The 20,405-nt window shown below is 41.3% G+C and overlaps 2 protein-coding genes across 4 annotated transcripts in view; one reads left to right on the top strand and one right to left on the bottom strand.

The window, feature by feature from the left end:
* The window catches only part of LOC147609274 (solanesyl diphosphate synthase 2, chloroplastic-like), a 139,281-nt gene that overhangs the window by 47,997 nt on the left and 70,879 nt on the right, over positions 1-20,405 (bottom strand). The window lies entirely within an intron of this gene.
* Positions 4,353-9,190, top strand: LOC147609276 (pentatricopeptide repeat-containing protein At1g15510, chloroplastic-like). Its single transcript, XM_086787640.1, has 5 exons — positions 4,353-4,445; positions 5,564-6,854; positions 6,956-7,067; positions 7,270-7,541; positions 8,735-9,190. Exons 1-5 carry the CDS (start codon positions 4,353-4,355, stop codon positions 9,040-9,042), a joined length of 2,076 nt encoding a protein of 691 aa, XP_086643766.1. The 3' UTR covers positions 9,043-9,190.

Genomic DNA, 20,405 nt, shown 5'->3' on the forward strand with positions numbered 1-20,405 from the left:
TTTCTATTAGTTTCAAGAGCCAGATGAAAAACAAAATGCCTCCTCACATTGTGGCGAATCGATTCACTGTGAAGCAAGAGCACGTGCCAAAGGAAGCACTATATAACTCATGTATGGTGATTCGTATAAACATCATGCAAGAGAGATACAGAGACAAACTCACTTTTCATGATATGCCAAAAAAATTACTCGAGCATCGTCCAACTGGACCTCCCGAAACTAGTTCAGCACATCAAGGTAGGGAACTGACTCTACTAGCAAAAGTGTTGATACTAGGGAATCAATCTGGAACACTCGATGCTGTACATCCTCGGGCAATTGCAAAATAACAAAACTTCACAAGAAAACATATCAAGAGTTAGGCATAAACTTTTAAGAGCCAAGAATGAAAAATTGTGGGAGGACAGAGAAAAGAGTATACCTTAAAACACATCTGAGCACTTTGTCGTTAACTTCAATTTTAGGATCAAACAAAATGTTGATCTCCTCAGCATGAATTGGAAAATAACATCTTTGCCCTCTAATATGATAGGGTACATAGAACTCCGACAACAAAAATTGAAGCGCCTCCCGATTCATAGCGTGGAGTGCGTGAACATTTTCTCTTTTTGTTTGCAATGCAAGCATTGCCACATGATGTTCCCTTTGAGTGCTTGTGCGAAAATTTACCCGAGTCTCATGTTCATGTTCTGAAACTCCCTCCGTCACCTCTTCAATTCTCACTTTTTGAATGGGACGGACATCCAAAATTTGCACCATTCATGTATCAGTAAATGTAACTGGCCTAAGTAACTTATCATATCTAAAACGAAGGGCTACTAGGCTGACAAATCCTTTTTTAATCACTGTGACCCTGTGTGCATGGGCCGCAAGAACGTAACTATCCAAAAAAAATTCAATCATCCAATCCTCTGAGGCCTCTTGCAAGCAAAACAGGGCCGATGCCTTCCACCTTAACAAAATTCCATTTCGCTCGTAAATTCTCCTGACAAGCCTCTGGAAAGGTAATCTTGGAATAGCAGCACAATCAAGTGCTTCATAAATCATGTGATTTCTCACAACACTGATGAATGCTCTGCGAAACGCCTTTGTCTAGGCTGCATTTTGGATAATCGAGAAGGACTGCTTGATTTCCTCGATCTTGAGGCATTCAGAGTGCCCATCTTCTTCCCACCAAATGAGGGACCTGCATTGTCCTTGGGTCTAGCTGTTTGCCTTACACGAGCCATCTGAAAATGCAAGCAAGTGCAGAAAACTTAGCTATTCAGTAGTACGTGATTAACAATTCACTATAATGCGAGAGAGGGTGGCCAAGAAAGTAATATGCACTTCCTCACGTTATGTTGAATCCATTCACCATAACGCGAGATGAAGGTCCACTGAAAGCACAATAATCCTCCTCGCATTATGGTGAATTAATTGACACCAATAAGAGGTGGATTATCGTGAATCCTTTGCCCTTTGATCTTGCGTTATAGTGAATTGATTCACCATAACATGAGACTAAGGGCCAGTCAAAGCGAAACAATCCTCCTCGCGTTATAGTGAATCGATTTACTACAATGGGAGGAGGATTATCACGAATCTCTTACCATTCCATCTTGCATTTTGGTGATTCGATTCACCATAACACATGGAGCCGTATTGAGATTCTAATGGCTCGTCGTCTGCTTTAAGGTGAATCGAATCACCATAAAGAAAGATTCAATGGCAGAGGGCAAACAGTCAAAGAAAAAACAAAACAATCAAGGAATATACAAGAAACTCACAAAACAATCAAGTAATATACAAAAACTCACATTTCATGTGTGGAAATGGATGGAGACTGTCGTGTAGGAGGTGGAATATCGGTTCAGTAGTGGGGGTAGTTGAAAGTTGGAAGGAGGCAAACAGGAGGACGAACAAGGCAAAATCGATAAGAGGACGAACAAGGCAAAATCGATAAGAGGATGAAAAGATGGCGTGATTAACGGCTTTGAATAGTCTTTAGAGCGGACACACGTGCTAGGTACATGGCGGGCTGCCACATGGTATTCTTGGAATGGCGGGTGAAAAGACGACGCTGACGTGTCGCATAGCATTAAAAATAATTTTTAATTGCCTCTCTTGTTTTGATTAGTCTTTATAGCGTGTACACGTGTTAGGTACATGGCGAGCTGCCACGTGGCATTCATGGAATGGAGAGTGAAAACACGGCACTGACGTGTCGCATAGCATTAAAAACGGTTTTTAATTGCCTCTCTTGGATACCCATCTCATTTATTACCTCTCTTGGAGGACGTATTCTCATTTATCTCCCCACCAACGGCCTTCATCTCCATCAACGACTATCTTCTCCAACCCTCCTTCATCAATCATCCTCCTTCATCGTCCTGTATCAAACAACAAAGACAAACCTCCAACCTCCTTCATCTCCATCAAAGATAACGACAACCTCCTTCATCTCCATCTCCTGCGACGTTTGTATACGATTCGTTTTCCTGGTATTTTTATCTCTTTTGTGCTTCCTTCTTCTTTTGTTATTTCGTTCTTTTAGTTTCATTCTTGTAGAACTCCTTGCTTTGTTTTTTCATCACGTTAAGGTGAATTGAAAACCTATGACTCCTCGCATTATGGTTAATTGACTCACCACAATGCGAGGAAGACTATTTTAATTCGTTTGGCACCTCCTCTCTCAGTATGGGTACTTGAGAAGCATCTTTATTTTTAATTCACCATAACGTGAGAGGCGGCGCCAAAGGATGAAAAAGTCCTCATGTTGCGGTGAATCAATTCACCATAACGCGAGCGAAGGTCCCATAGGAAGCATAATATTCCTCCTCACATTATGGTGAATCGATTCACCATAACACTGTCGTGCTATGGCACGTCTATGGTGTGAAACCATGGAAGTGAGGCCATAAAATACAAATCCAGGTGCAGTTGTAGGGCTACCATATGCACGTGTATTTCCTCTTCGGAGAGTCGGGTTTTACGAGCTTAATGGATGCACTGGATGACCCTAAACAAGCTGTCAGAAGGGAGGCTATACAATGTTGTCGAGCTTGGGATGCTTTGTGTGGGAACAGCCCCTTGGGAAGAATGAGGTGTAAAGAGCCTTAAGTGTTGATGCTTATCAACTCTTTGAAAAATGCAAGGAAAATGGAGGGCGTGTAATGCCAAAATGGGAAAACCCAGAAATTTTGCTGCAAAAGAGGAAATCCCCGCCTTATTTGCGGGAAATTCTGGATATCCAGGAGGCGTGCTATTCTGAGAAAATATATTGGAGAGGGGGCTCTCTGTAGAAGGGACAGAGAGTAGCTGTGTGTGGATGGGGGGGGGGCCTCGGGGAAGGGGCCTTTCTCTGTATATAATCTCTCTTCCCGAGAAGGATTGCAGATATGCTGTTTACGACTTCGACTTCGTTGCAGAAGATAACTGCCAGAAGAGCAAGATCTTCTTCATCGCCTGGTCTCCTGATGTGTCCCGTGTGAGGACCAAGATGCTGTATGCAAGTTCAAAGGTCTGGAGCCAGTTGACCCAACATTTTTTGGTATCCTTGCTGCATGCAGCCATGCTGGGCTGCTGAGCGAAGGGTGTTGTTACTTAAATTCTATGATAGAGGACTATGGTATCACACCCAATATCCAGCACTACAGTTGCATGATTGACCTTCTTGGTCGAGTAGGAAACTTGGATGAAGCTGAATATTTAATCAAAACCATGCCAATATTACCCGATACTGTTACATGGATATCATTGCTTTCTAACTGTAAAACCCATGGTGCCTTGGTTCTCGGAAACGATGCTTTCGGCATGTTGTCGAGTTGAGCCCCCGTGATTCTGCTGGACATGTGCTCATGTCAAACATTTATGCCAATGCTCAAATATTAGAGGGTGCTGATCCAAATGAACTAAGAAAACATTCAGTTGGTCAAAAGAAACCAGGGAGGGCCTTCATAGAGCTCAATGACAAGAATGCTAAATTGCTTTGAGAGCAACGACGAGTATCAGCAGGTTCAATTCTTCTGACGATAACGAGGAGAGATTTGTGAGCCGTTTGAGGCTGTCTTTTCTGTGGATTGTGGATCAAAAGAGTGGGTTATAATGTTATCTACCTTGGTTTTTGGTTTGAGCCATGATGCCTATGATGGTTTTTGGTGTAACTCATATTGCTGAGATTAGTATGTAAATATGATGGTTCCAATTTCTGCTGGTGATTTCCCTTGAAGAGTTATATGCTTTCTTTGCTGGGATTTTGGATGTAACTCTCACAGCCAGACACCCAGTGTGTTCCTAGCGACACCGCCCACGTCACGACATTTTTGGTGAACCCGACGTGAAACAGCTGGGGTGAGAGTAGAAAGGGAATCATGGGTGATCAACAGGAGCAGCAAGGATTTCGTCCGGACGTCAACACCATGCAGATGTTTCAGGCGTTTGTGCTCTACATGCAACAGCAACAGGCAGTCGAAAGAAGGCTGGGTGAAGTGGGAAAACAAAGGTAATGTTATCTGATTTGAATGCTGGATGAAAAACGATATGATATCTGGAATGTATGGATACATGCAAAATGACATACAAATCAAGATGATGCTTGAGGAAAATTAGAGCAAATAGATACACAATCAGGGCTTTCTGAAAGGCAGGTACAAAAATGAAGGAAATATACTATAATGATGCTATATCTTAGCTGCTTGGAGAACTTCTAAAGCATGACAAGGATGCAAAGGAGGTAAAAATAATGGCAGACAAAGCAAAGAAGGCTATAGGGGCCTATGACACTGATGCATTTCTCGAAAAGAGAGAGCCAGGAGCTTATAGGACTTGTAGTCTTCCATAATAAAACTATTAGGGAAGAAGAAGGATTACAAGGGCTTATGACACTTGTTCACCTCAGGAGAAGGGGGTGGCAAGGAGCTTGTATAGACTTGTAGTTCTCGCTCAGAACTGTAGAATGGCAACAAGGGCTTGTGACACTCATCCTTCTCGACAGCTGAGGAAGGAGAGGAGCTTGCAATGACTTGATCCATTCTTGCCACTTCAAGGGCCTATGACACTCATCTATTCCAATAACCAAGGATAGAGAGGAGCTTGTAGTGACTTGAAGCTAACCCTTTGTCTCAAGGGCTTACGACACTCGACCTTTCTGATAGCTGAGGAAGGTGAGGAGCTTGTATTGACTTGAGGTCTTCCCTACAAGTTGCAAAACAGATAGAATGCTCAAGAACTCATGAATGCCGGAAAGGTGGACACTTCTTTGTACTCTGATTGTCAGGATATCTGAAAGAAACTCTTTGAAAAACAGGGCTAAATGTATGCAATGATAATCTGAATGAATGGTTCGACATAGAGAAAGCCCAAAACATCAGAAGGATAAAAGGAATGCCAATGCAGAATGCTGTAGAATTGAGTGTATGAACATGGAGATTAAAGCTCTACTCGTTGTTCAGGAAAGCCATATATGATGGCATTATATGTACACATGGAATGCTCATTTGTAATACATGAATAAACTATGTGCCAGTTAATGGCTGCAACCAGTTAAAGTCTTTGAAAAGAAGCTCATGGTGATTTGAAGCAGTACAGGGCATCGGTGGAAAGGGAAGTGCATGCCTTTATGACCAGGGGTAGGTTGCAGTCAAATGCATATGTGGGGAGCTACCTTATCCGCATGTTTGATGCGTGTGGTAGTTTGTTGGAAGCCAATGAAGTCTTCAACAAATTGTGGGAACACAATTGCTACACATGGAGTGCAATCATTTCGGCACATGTCAACCATGGAAAACCTGATAGAGGTATTGAACTGTATTTTCAAATGCAACAGTCGGGGAGGAAACCAGATGGGCATACCTTTGTGGCCGTCCTAAAAGCATGTATCACCCTCACAGAGCTCAAACAAGGCAAGGTGATTCATGCTCATGTTATTAAAAGCACTTTAGGGCTGGATGTTGTCATTGGCAACACTCTTGTTGACATGTATGCAAAATGTGGAAGTGTCGTAGATGGGCGGAGTGTCTTTGACAAGCTTCCAAAGCACGATGTGGTGACTTGGAATGCAATGATTGGAGGATATTCTCGGAATGGTTTCGGGCTGGATGTGTTTTGTCTCTTTTGGAAAATGCAGCATCAAAGTATACAGCCAGACACATTTACTCTAGTAAGCATCTTGAAGGCGTGTTCCACCATGCAAGCCTTTTATCAAGGAAAAATAATTCATATTAGTGTTCTTGAGAATGGTTTTGCACTTGATGTGCATATCGGAAGTGCCCTCATTGACATGTATTCTAAATGTGGGCACCCATTTCTTGCACGCAGAGTGTTTGATGCATTGCCCAATAAGAACTTGGTGGCATGGAATGCAATGATTGCAGGGTATGTCCAACAAGCATGTGGTAATGAGGCACTTGAACTTTATCAGCAACTACAAAAGGATGGAAGAGAGCCACCTGACTCTATAACCTTCATCAGTGTTTTAAAAGCGTGTTCCAGCTTAACAGACCTAGATTATGGGAAATTAGTTCATGATTACATAATCAAGTGTGGTTCTGAGCTGGATGTATTTGTTGGCAACACTCTTATTGATATGTATGCCAAGTGTGGACAACTTGAGGAAGCAGGTGATGTGTTTGACAAGTTGCCCACTCGAGATGTGGTGACATGGAATGCAATCATTTCAGCATATGCCCAACAACACTTTGACCAGATTGCTGTTCAGCTTTTTACACAAATGAAGCAGGCGGGAAAGAAGCCGGACACTGTGACTTGGAATGCACTTATCACAGGATATGCACAGCATGGGCATGGTCACCAGGTTTTCCTTCTCTTTCAGGAAATGCAACAACATGGCATGAAGCCAATGCGATTACGTTTGTGTGTGCTTTGAAAGCATGTTCCTATATGGCAAGTTTAGGGCAGGGCAAGCTTACTCATGCCTATGTAGCTGAGAGTGGATTTGAAACTGATGTATTTGTAGGGAGTATCCTTATCAGCATGTATGCCAGATGTGGAAGGCCTGCAGATGTACAGAGTGTGTTTGAAAAGCTACCAAAACATGACCGGGTGACATGGAGTGCAATGGTTACAGGGTATGTTCAGCATGGGAGGGGTGAGGAGACTCTCCATCTTTTTGAGCAAATGTTGCGGGAAGGGATGGAGCCAAAGGATACCATTTTTGTTAGTGCTTTGAAAGCTTGCGCCAGTACATCAGCTGATCATAGGGGTAATTTCATTCATGGATATGTTGTCGAAAGTGGTTATGATGTGGATGCATGCTTGCATGTATGGCAGTGAATTTGAAATGGATGTTGCAATGGGTACGGCTCTTATCACCATGTATGGCAATTGTGGGCAGCTAGAGTATGCTCAAAGAGAATCTAACAGCATGTCTCACCATGATTCCGTCTCTTGGACTGCTATGATTGCTACATATGCTCAATGTGGGAAAGGTAGTCATGCACTTTTCCTGTTTGATCTCATGATGTTGCATGGATTGATGCCAGATCTGGTCACCTTTGTTAGTGCCCTTGATGTATGTGCTGGCCATGGATCACCAGCTAAAGGTAAGCAAATACATACCCATATCTTGAGCTGCAGTTTTGAAGGGAGCATTGTTGTCGAGAGTGCTCTTGTCAACTTGTATTGAAAATGTGGCAGTCTAGTGGATGCACGTAAGATGTTCTATAAGATGCACAAGCGAAATGTGGTATCTTGGAATGCATTGATTGGATTACATTCACAAAATGGGAGGAGCCAGGATGCCCTCCAAGTCTTTGAGCAAATGCTACAAGAAGGCACATTACCTAATAAGGTCACATTTGTAAGCACTTATGATGCATGTGCCAGTGCTGTGGCCATAGCCACAGGCAAGAAGATGCACGCTTGCATCATGGGAAGTGCCTTTGAGCAGGATGATCAATACAGGAAATTCAACCAGTCAGAAAAGCCTTGATGAGAATGTGGGTTCAGAGGATGAAAAAGCTGAAGATAACGTGCCAAAATTTGATAAAGATGAAGGCAAATCAGTATAAATTTGAATGAAGATTAGCCTATATAGCAACTTGGTGGCACATACCGGAGGATGTGCAGGTTTAGAGGGGGTCGATGTCGTGCTATGGCACGTCTATGGTGTGAAACCATGGAAGTGAGGCCATAAAATACAAATCCAGGTGCAGTTGTAGGGCTACCATATGCACGTGTATTTCCTCTTCGGAGAGTCGGGTTTTACGAGCTTAATGGATGCACTGGATGACCCTAAACAAGCTGTCAGAAGGGAGGCTATACAATGTTGTCGAGCTTGGGGATGCTTTGTGTGGGAACAGCCCCTTGGGAAGAATGAGGTGTAAAGAGCCTTAAGTGTTGATGCTTATCAACTCTTTGAAAAATGCAAGGAAAATGGAGGGCGTGCAATGCCAAAATGGGAAAACCCAGAAATTTTGCTGCAAAAGAGGAAATCCCCGCCTTATTTGCGGGAAATTCTGGATATCCAGGAGGCGTGCTATTCTGAGAAAATATATTGGAGAGGGGGCTCTCTGTAGAAGGGACAGAGAGTAGCTGTGTGTGGATGGGGGGGGGGCCTCGGGGAAGGGGCCTTTCTCTGTATATAATCTCTCTTCCCGAGAAGGATTGCAGATATGCTGTTTACGACTTCGACTTCGTTACAGAAGATAACTGCCAGAAGAGCAAGATCTTCTTCATCGCCTGGTCTCCTGATGTGTCCCGTGTGAGGACCAAGATGCTGTATGCAAGTTCAAAGGTCTGGAGCCAGTTGACCCAACATTTTCTGGTATCCTTGCTGCATGCAGCCATGCTGGGCTGCTGAGCGAAGGGTGTTGTTACTTAAATTCTATGATAGAGGACTATGGTATCACACCCAATATCCAGCACTACAGTTGCATGATTGACCTTCTTGGTCGAGTAGGAAACTTGGATGAAGCTGAATATTTAATCAAAACCATGCCAATATTACCCGATACTGTTACATGGATATCATTGCTTTCTAACTGTAAAACCCATGGTGCCTTGGTTCTCGGAAACGATGCTTTCGGCATGTTGTCGAGTTGAGCCCCCGTGATTCTGCTGGACATGTGCTCATGTCAAACATTTATGCCAATGCTCAAATATTAGAGGGTGCTGATCCAGATGAACTAAGAAAACATTCAATTGGTCAAAAGAAACCAGGGAGGGCCTTCATAGAGCTCAATGACAAGAATGCTAAATTGCTTTGAGAGAAACGACGAGTATCAGCAGGTTCAATTCTTCTGACGATAACGAGGAGAGATTTGTGAGCCGTTTGAGGCTGTCTTTTCTGTGGATTGTGGATCAAAAGAGTGGGTTATAATGTTATCTACCTTGGTTTTTGGTTTGAGCCATGATGCCTATGATGGTTTTTGGTGTAACTCATATTGCTGAGATTAGTATGTAAATATGATGGTTCCAATTTCTGCTGGTGATTTCCCTTGAAGAGTTATATGCTTTCTTTGCTGGGATTTTGGATGTAACTCTCACAGCCAGACACCCCAGCGACACCGCCCACGTCACGACAACGCGAGAAGAGGTCCTTGACGAAGCTACAATTTTATTTGCATTAGGGAAAATAGATTCACTACAACGCGAGGAGGAATACCTGGCATCTCCTCTCATGTTATGTTGAATCCATTCACCACACAGAGATTTGGTGTTTAAGACCCCGACTGTCTCTTGATTCATTGCTTGAACTAATAATTTCCATGTCTTATCTACACCCTTGAATTTAGCCATGGTGCAAGTTCAAGTCGAGTTTGATGTGGACGAAGAGATTAAAGAAACACCTACAACTCTGTTGTATGACTTCCTCTACAAATGTGGACGTCATGATTCACACCCTTCGATTTTGTTGATGTTCAATTGCAATTTTTCTCTGGAGGATACACTTTCTAGCCATCTCGGATACTTTGAAGAGGCAAAGCAAGAGTTTGATGAGCTCACAAATGAAAATACAGTGATGATTGATGGGAAAAACCACATTCATTTTAATCTCAAGGTGTCGTCAGAGAAGAAGCAGAGGTTAAACAGGGATTGGCACAAGATACCATGTGATAAGAAGAGAGCTTTGCCATGCCCTTTTCACAAAAGAAAATGCCACTTGATGGAATACTCTTATGCCTTCTTATGCTTCTTGCACATGAACATGCAATTAATAGATGAAGAATGTATAGAGCCGCATGCGACAAATGAAAGTGAAGACACGGTTTCTCGTCAGGCTAGTCCCACTGTTGAGGATGTTGCTGAAGAGGAGGACACTCCTCATGTGATTGAGTTCAATGTTGAAGAAGAGAGGAAGCTCAGTGCGGCGGCGGTTGATATTGAGGCAGTGAGAGAACAAAACACTGATGTAGGCCAGCCTGTGATTGAATCAGATGAGTTCTCCCCCATTCCAATGCCATTGCTCCCCTCCTACCAAGTAGGAGATTCAGAGTATATATTGCTGAAGCCTGACAGACATACAACATGTATTTAACTTAAGGGAGGACCATTGCATAGCTTTCATAGCCCAAAATCTGGAGGTTGATGACAATTTTGTAGATGATGATGGGATAGATAAGTACTTACTGGTGGATAGCCATGTGAAAGACACCGAGTTCCTATCTGCTACTGCAGCAACACTAAAGATGATCTATGCTGATGCCCTTAAATATGAAGGAAAAGATGCCAGAGAGGAAGAGCTACAAGAAGCAAGGGAAAGACTGATGAATATTACCAACATGGGAGAGTTTAAGACAGCAGAAACCGTTCCTAGTTCGAGCACTGATTTATGGCAAGACGCCTTGCTTGAAGCAGATGAGAACCAAGAGGTTATTTTCTTTTGTTGCGGATTTGGCTTTATCAACTTTGTCCTGAATTGTTTGGTGATGTTTCTGGGCTAATGCTCCTTTATTTTTTCAGTTGAAAATATATGAAGACACATTTTTCAAACGTGCTTCAGGCAAGCGTATGGTGGGATTGGGCTACAATTCGACACTAGGAACATATATACATCGCCTAAAATTCCCTCAAATTGTGATATTTCACGCTAGCTTCTCCAAGGACAATGCAAGTTTTCCTCTGATGGTGGCGATAAAGACTCTATCCAGGTATTTAGGTTGCTATCACTTAAGGCTGAATGCAAACAAGGCAATACTTCTGGAGCGGCAAAGCAGCTGTTCAAATTTTTGGGGAGGGACCAAGAGTATATTCATTTAGATGTAAATATTATTTAACATATGCTGCTTATTACGGCTTGGCATGTGGAATCATAGATCCTAATCTGTTGAGTGATTGCAGGAAGAAGCATCTTCTTAGAACAGCAAGGCCAATGGTCCTTGTTGTGCCATTGATAGAGGATGAAGAAGATGTTATAGAAACTTCATCAAAAAGGGCTCGGCTGGGGGATGTCTCTTCTCCACAACAATAGATTTAGATTGTTCCAATTGTTAAGAAGTTTCTTCAAATTTCTCGATACTCTTCTTGCTTACCATTAAAAAACTATGAAATGTATATATATTGAAAACATTTATATGGGACATAGACGAAAGCTCTTGTTGTTTTGAAATCTTTTAAAGTTACATCATTATTTTATAATATATATTTCAATGATCAATTTTCTTCCACACTCTGCCCTATCTTTGTCATTGTCTTAGCCATTCAGCATGATTCTGCCTTCCCTGTGAGAAGACATATATTGATTGTCTCCGTTCAGCCTGCATCTCTCTTATTGCACATGACACGGCTGATTTAGACTATTTGATCTTCACACGAGACCTCACTTGAATCCGCCTATACCACCACTGACATAGTTGCTTCATGGGATTTTTCTTCACTCCTCCTCCATGTTGAGTGGCCCTTTGTTGATAGGCACAACGTGCTTGCCAATGAGATCTTTCCATGCCTTGGGTAGACCAAATCCTAAGGCTTCCACACTCTTCCGCAAAAAAGGGTCCATGTGCATGCAAAATGTGCTACAAATGCTCAACAACAACAAGACAGTTAGTATTGTACAATATATTTTGAACAACAATAGAAACTCAAAGCTGTAGGTATTCAAGTAATAACCATGTATTGTGTCAAGTTTGTCGCACCCCCTGCCTTTTCATAGCTAGTGTAGAACTCTGTCACAACGGCCTCAAATTTCTCAACATCGCCATCTTCAAACCTTGCTTTTTGCAACAAAGGTGCTAGGCGATCAAGTGCCAACCACGCTTTGGCCTTTGCCACCCTTGCTTGTCCTGAAGAGCCTCGATCAGGTAACAGCTGCATGAAGCTCCTCCACACCTCAAAATCTGTACCCAGATGACCTCTCTGGGTATGATTTGATAAAAAAACTTTCTGGCTTTTGCACCTCCAAAACATGGTTTGCTAGGAACATTTCCTGTCTTCCCTGATCTTCTCAAGTCCTTCTCAATCTTCACTTGACCACAATGTAAACCTGCATCTGAAAGCACTTGCTCTATTTTTTTAATAGTTCTTTCACTCTCTAATATTGGTTTCATATTCCATGCAAATTCGATGTACATGTAGACTAGTTTCTCAATTATTCTAACCAGCGCATGTAAAACACAAATATGAACTCTGATCAAAGGGATAGCAAGAATTGAATCCCAATTAGGATCCACTCCTGGAGCATCACGATTTGGGGCTTCATGCCTAATACTGATTGCATTTAGGCATTTCCATTCTCTCTTTTCCTCCTTTGGAGACACCTCGTTCGGCCATGCAATACAAGCAAGGATACTTGGCCATTGCTCCTTGGGAAATACCAAACATGCATTTCAAGGTTTTAAGATCTGTAGCCAGGTGCCATTCAACCTCATATTCACCATATCCTTCTACATAAAGCTTTTCGCCATTCTGGTTAAAGTATCACTTTAGAATTTCATGGGTCTCTGTTGGAACCTATTAACAAGAGGCCAATTAAATTGTCTACATGTAATGGATAGCAACATAATATACTTTTTTTTAAAATGGATAGCACGTCACCTCAAATGCAGCGAGCCACCGAATCTCATTTTCGGATTGTACACTAAAGTGCCTCTCATCAGCATTATTGATACTTGCATCCAAAGCTCTATTCATTAAAGTCAAGCTAACCCTTTCTAGCTTCTGTCCTTTGATCACCTCACTCTCATCAAGTTTTAAAACAAATTTCAGCCTTCCGTTACACTCATGTACACTGATGTCATAAAGTTTCACCATAGCCATTTGTAATTTTCGAACATCCATAATGAAATTCATGAACTCTGTAAGCTCTATGATTTTCTGTTCCCCGCTCTTTTTAGTCACTGTCAATGTACTAGACATGTGACAAGGCTCTCCAACAAGTTTGACCATTCCCAAGTTGAGAATATTTCGAGCTTTGTTCACGTGAAATGGTTTTGGAATGAGAATTACTATTTTTTTTCCAAGCTTAGAATTGAAACCTTCTTTAACTTTATTAAACAACATCTTGTAAGACTTTGTGCTTATGCCAGCCATCTCACATATACCTTGTGCATCTGCAGGAGTGAATGCTTCACTCACCTTTTGCAAGGATTGCTTTGCTATGTCTGATCAAAGTCTTGCAAACTTAGGATGATGTATTGCTGACTCCAGGATGTCTTTTGTCAGAACTTTGCCAAATATATCAAAACCTTGCTCTTTTGGATCCACAACATCTATGACCATCCTGAAGCAACAACAATAGCTATTTCAGTCCATCATTCATCTAACTATACCACCGCCACACCCAATCCCCCATCTCCAAAAAAGGAACTAAAGATGAAAATGAAAAATGAGTGCTCAAAGAAATTATAGATCCCAATACCTACAAGCTTTTACACGACGCTTCCATTGGCCCCCTCCAACATTGAGTTCTTCCAATGGTTTGAACTGTCTCTTGCGTAATCGAGCACCCAATGGCGTGTCTTTCAAATATTGTAATTTTTTGTTGAACTTTTCAAGTTGTTTTGTAAGGTGTGCATTCTCACTCTCCAAAGTGAAATTATTGATTTCTCGAACTGCCAAAATTTCATTCTTCTCTTTAATAGTGTCCTGCATCTTACGAATAGTCTACTACAAATGATCAATCTCTTTTTGTAACCCAAAACAAACTTTTGCTTTGTCCTTATATGAAGCTTGCAAAGCTGTTGTGATCGATGCCAAGTAAAAATTCGCACCTTCAAGCATTTTTATTCTAGCATCTCTATAACTCAAATGTCTTTCAAAGATACTTTGACATTGGCCAAACAATCTTTTGCAATATCCAAGCAATCCATTTTCACCCTCACACAAAAACTTGAAGAAACTTGTCAACCCAAAGAATAATGGAGATTGAGAGGACGTTGGATCTGGTGGGGGTAAATACTACCATCCAACCATAGGTCCATATTTTTCTTTCCTTCATTTCGAAGCTCAATAATGTGGGCATCGCATGCTGGCCTAGACCAATTTCTCTTACAATAGGGAGCATAATCGGCTTCTAAGTGGATGTCCACCTTTTTCTTCTTTTGTTTCACAGGTTCCATTGCATTGTTATGTGCTTTAACAATACCAAAAAGCATCATGAACTCACACTTTAACCAAAAGAAACCAAAGATATTACACTTATCTCCCGTGAAGAAGATTGCTTCATTAAAACCAAAAGACATCACTAAATAATACCTCCTTGTCCATCAAACAAACTTGTTGGTATCCTGGATGCACCAAAATGTACACAATACTTGTAAGCACAACCCTCACTTGAAAAAGGTAAGAAATGGGATTGTTATTCATGCACAAGCAGGTATGGCGCATGAAGAACAAATTCTTTTCCATCCTTTTTCAAAACTTGCCGCCTTAAGAAGAAGAGAAAATCAAAAACTTCCCGCTCAAAACAATTCGGATTTGGAGTGGGAGTGGTTGTGGTTGTGGAGTCGGGAAGACAATGAGGGAGACAATCCAAGATGATGGGTTGCAAGGACGAAGTTTGGTTCAAGTTCGGTAAGCAAAGTTGGCTTGGATCCATTCAAAAGTGTAATGAAGAAAGAGAGTGGTGACTTTTTTCAATAAAATAAGGCACCATAGTGGGAATAAAAAACTATACTTAAGAGGCATTGTTTTGAATCAAACAACACCCCACATGTCAGTTAATGGAATAAAGAACTCAAAAATGATACACCTACCCTCCAATATTATATGTGGGTTTATTGGCTTGCTTTGTCCACATCACCATCCCAAGGGATCTCTTACAAGGCCCCTTTTTGAGTCCAAATTTTTCCTAATGATTAGGCATCCAAACCTAGTCATGATCTTGTACAAAAATCTGGCCACACTTGCTGCTTTATTATCCCTCAAAAAGCCACTGCTTCTACCCATTTTGTGGCATAATCAGTTTGCAACCAAAATGTCCCTTGCTCCTGTCCTCCTAGATTTTGGCTTTATTGGCCCAACAAAATCAAGGCCCCACTTTTGAAATGGTTCAAGAGGTAATACTAGATGATCTTGCATCCGATCCATCGATGTTGGTTGCCCCATTCTTTGACAGTGGACACATTCTCTAGCAAATGTATGAGCATCCCTCAACAGTAATGGCCACCAAAGACCTGCTTGCATAATTTTTTGCCCCGTAATCTCTCCTGAAAAATGACCTCCAGCTACTCCAAAGTGAGCTTCTTGTAAAACCGCCTTCTGCTCTTCATCTGGAACACATCTGCGAATGATTTGATCCGCTCCTCTTCTATATAAAGCTCTGGCAATTATAAAAAAATGGCCTACTTCTTAAGGCGAATTTCTTCCTCTGATCCACTGTCATGTTAAAAGGTAACACCCCATCTGTCAAAAACTGAAACATTTGATCATACCAGTTGTCAAAAAAATGGCCTACTTCCTAAGGCGAATTTCTTCCTCTGATCCACTGTCATGTTAAAAGGTAACACCCCATCTGTCAAAAACTGAAACATTTGATCATACCAGTTGTCATATGAATGTCCTTCCACCTGAAACAATTCTGCATCTAGCAATTCATCTGACACTCTTGGTGTCTCCAACACATTTTCCAGCCTACTCAAATAATCCACCATTGCATGTTGATTTCTTGGACTATGTACCACTGTATAATCGAATTCCTGCAACAAAAGCATCCATCTTGCAAGCCTCCCTTCCAACTTTGGCTTCTTTACCAGAAACAACAGAGCTTGATGGTCAACATGAAAGACAACCTTATTCCCCAACAAATAATGTCTGAATTTTTCCAATGCAAAAATCATCCCCCTAGCTTCACACTCTATGACAGTGTAATTCCTTTCAGCTGGCTTCAGCATCCTGCTTGCATATTACACTAGTCTAAACCATCCCTTAACCTTCTCTTGCATCAAAACAGCTCCAACTGCTATATCCGATGCATCCACATAAACATGAAAAGGCAACTCCCAATTTGGTGGTTGAAGAATAGGTGATACTACCAACATCTTCTTAATGATCTGAAAAGCTTTTTCTTGAGCTTCACCCCACACAAAATCCACATCCTTCTTTGTCAAATGACTCAAAGGTGCACTTACATTTGCCAAATATCTCAGATAATGGTTATGCCATTTAATTTGACCAACAAACTGCATCACCACCTTCAAATTATCTGGTGCTGCTGCCTTTTGAATTGCACCTATTTTGTCAGCATCAATTGACATCCCATCCTGCGAAATAATGTGACCCAATAACTTTTCTTTTTGAACTGCAATTGCACACTTGTGCGGATTCAAAGATATTCTAAACATCCTGCACCTTTCAAAACACTTCCTCAAATATTCCAGATGCTTAACCTTTTCTCCAAAGACTAAAAAATCATCCATAAAAATCCGCATGAACTCTATCAAGTATGGCTCAAATGTTTTAAAAGCTGCTTTTGAAAATGAAGGTGGTCCAATTTTTAGACCAAAACTCATCACTGTGTAAGCAAATTCTCCCCATTCAGTGAGATAAATGCTGTCTTATGAATATCCTCATCTGCCATTGGAATTTTATTATACCCAAAAAAATCCGTCAAGAAAAGTATACATTTCATGCCCTGCAACATCATCCAAAACAGAATCAATAAATGGCAATGGAAATGGATCTGCAATGGTTGCCGCATTCAATTTTATGTAATCCACACACACGGATTTTGCCCGACTTCTTTAGCACCACCACAATTGGTGATAACCACTCTGCTTTATCTACTGGTATGAATGAAACCCACATTCAGAAGTTTATCCAACTCTTGCTTGACCTATTTGGCATAATTTGGATTCATTCGATACCTTTGCTGAATAACTGGCACCACATCCTCCTTGAGATTAATCTGATGTTTGTACACCTGAGGATCCATACAAATCAGAATATTCCCAAGCAAACACATCCATAAACTCCTGCAACAATTTCTTTAGATCATCTTTGAACTCCTCATCCAAATTGACACTGACTTTGACAACCTTCGGATTTTCTGCTGATCCTAAGTTTAGATCTTGTAAGTCATCCTCCTTAACTCTAGAAACTTTGTCCATCAATTTGTCATACAGAAACTCTGCTCTAAGAATTGCTTCCTTTGGTGCAATATCTGCATCCTCATCAGCTACATCCACCTTTTCATCTCCATCATGTTGTGCTGACTTCAACTGTGAAACCCGTCCAGAACTACTTTTCGCTAATTGACAAAACTTCCTCCTGTGTCTTATGGACGACATACTTATGGAGAATCCATTCCACATCTACTTCAAAAACTGGAACTATTGTTGGGTCTGCCAAAAAATAGTCTTCCTCATCATCCTCAAAAAATAGTCTTCCTCATCATCCTCAACTTCTTCTGCCAAATTAATCAGCTGAGCCGTCATTGGCTTCACTGCAAACATCGCACACATTTCCTATACAGCCACTGCTGCATTTCAAATACTCTCAAGAGAGAACACACACAATAAGAGAAACAGACCATAAGACAGATAGACATCGCAAAACTGCATCTTGCATTCAAAAATCCGCCATAGCTACACAGAAATTCTGCCCAGAACCATCTTCGTATATAACTGCCAAGAACTATCCCATATATAAAGACTCCCACGACTTCTAACTTCAAAGATCCCAAAAGTCATCAAAATAGACAAACGTCAAAAATAGACTAAAGACCACACATATGAGAAAAGTAATTCCTCCTAAGGTCTAGCCTAAACATGAATCTCTCTCTCTCTCTCTTTGAATCTCTGTGTGTAATGTTTCCATGAGAGTCGTGTGAGTGTGTGTAATCTTGTTGAGGGCTATGGCCTTCAACAACAGAGATGCCATATTGGACTAAGCATATGCGAATAGTTCAAGAAAGCAATGAATTGTACCATGTTGTGCATTTGGATGCAGACAATTTCTTAGACTTTTGCTTTAAATGCTTCAAGGTTTGGATTTGGAGTAGATTCAAATTAGATTGTATTCTTCGCATCCTCAATTTATGTCTTCCAAAACATCATATAAAATTCAAGTATGTGATGAGCTAAGAGATGTGCCAAGACACTAGGATGTTCTTTAAAATCCCTATGTTCTTAGGCTATGAGCATGCTTATCAAAAGAACCTACCAGCAATCTGGACATATTTTGTGTCCAGTTAACTTTGTCACACATTCTAAAAAGAACATCAATTGATCGCCACCAAACCTCTACCTTTGCATGCCTTGATTCACTCTCTTGATCTTTCACTACATTATGGAGATTTTTCCATTGTTCGTACTTGATTCTTCTAATGTAGTTTGATCTATATACTTTTCCTATCTTGGTGCTTGTTGTCGACGCTAATGATTCTGTTTCCCTTCACCTGTTCGCTAATCAATTTAGGAATGGGTGTATTGTTATATGCACATTATGTGTGCATACTAGGAGGCTAGGCTTGTGAGCATGGGAGCATGGGAACAAGCTCTAGTGGAGCATGGGTTAGGACTAACCTTAAGGATTAAGGTTAGGGTCAGGCATCCAAGGGTCACACATGGGAAATGGAGAGTCAAGAGTCACTTGAGGGCCCTCCTATATCCAGACATCTATAGGAGTTGGAAGTAGTTTCCCTTTGATTCCCTTGGCATTCCTATATCCAGACATCTATAGGAGTTGGAAGTAGTTTCCCTTTGATTCCCTTGGCATCAAGAACTGAAGATAGTGACTTCTGAATAGCATTGTAACCTCTTCGACTGTATCCATTACTGTCCATAGCATCCTATATTTCTGTTGTGGGAGACTGAAGAGATGCAGGGGAGAAGAGAGCTTGAGATCTTGCAATAAGCACACACACACTCACAAACCCCTAAAAGAGAACACACAAGGTGAGAGGCTTAAGATCTTCTTCTTCTTCACACAACACTTAACACACCATATACAAAGATAAGAGTACACACATATGAAAAGGAACTCAACCAAATATATACTAGGGTTCTCTATAGTGTGAATCCAACTAAATGAGTTGGCACTATAACTATGCTAGTCTCTAGAGAATGGCTGTCACACAGCCTGTCATCCCATTGGCCGCATATCACCCATGATCTCACCAACCATGCCAATGGTGTAAGTGTGGGGCCTATCCCCCAGGCGGGTGATCAGTGTCCACCGCCTCACTAGATGAGCTCGATATCTCTACACTCCCCCTTGAGCTCAACTCCATCTCATGTACACCAAGCGAAGCCCTGAATCTGCGGAGCTTCTTTGTACCCAATGCTTTGGTGAAGATGTCAGCTACCTGATCCTGTGTGTGCTGACATAAACAAGGTTGAGATACCTTCTCCTTCATGAAGTATACCCACACTTTTCTTGTGTGGTCATCAATAAATGTCACAACACATAATACTTGCAGCCTCCCATAGACATGGTCTTCATAGGACCCCATACATCTGAATGCACAACATCTAGTGCATTTCTGCTCACATTTCTATTACGTGGAAATACATGCTTCGTTTGCTTTCCAAATTGGCATGCTTCACATATTCTCTGCATACCTTTCACTTTAAATTGGCATCCTTCACATATTCTCTGCATACCTTTCACTTTAAATTTTGGAGCCCTGTCACAATTCCTTTAGTCTGCATAGACTTCATTCTCTGCACATTCACATGTCCAATTCTTTTATGCCAAATATCTGCGTCTGCAACAATCCCTGAACCATTTGCAAACATCGCAGCACTCACTTCAGGCATGTTTACATTCAATGAAAACATTCTACCCACTCTGTTGCCTTTTGCAAAACCAACATGCACTTGTCTTTAAAGTCTTCAACATAACAACCATCAGGGTTAAACCAAACCTGCAAACCTTGCTCAATCATCTGGCCAACTAAAACTAGATTCTTTATTATATTTGGAACATGAAGTACATCTACAAGGTACTTCACTTTGCCATCCTGCATAGACAATGGCGCATCTCCAACATGGGCAATCGGATGAGCAGTGTCATCCCGTGTTTCCACA

This window comes from Cibotium barometz, chromosome 51 (assembly GCF_041138505.1).
Source record: "Cibotium barometz isolate CiBa-2024 chromosome 51, ASM4113850v1, whole genome shotgun sequence".
Taxonomy (NCBI): Eukaryota; Viridiplantae; Streptophyta; class Polypodiopsida; order Cyatheales; family Cibotiaceae; genus Cibotium; species Cibotium barometz.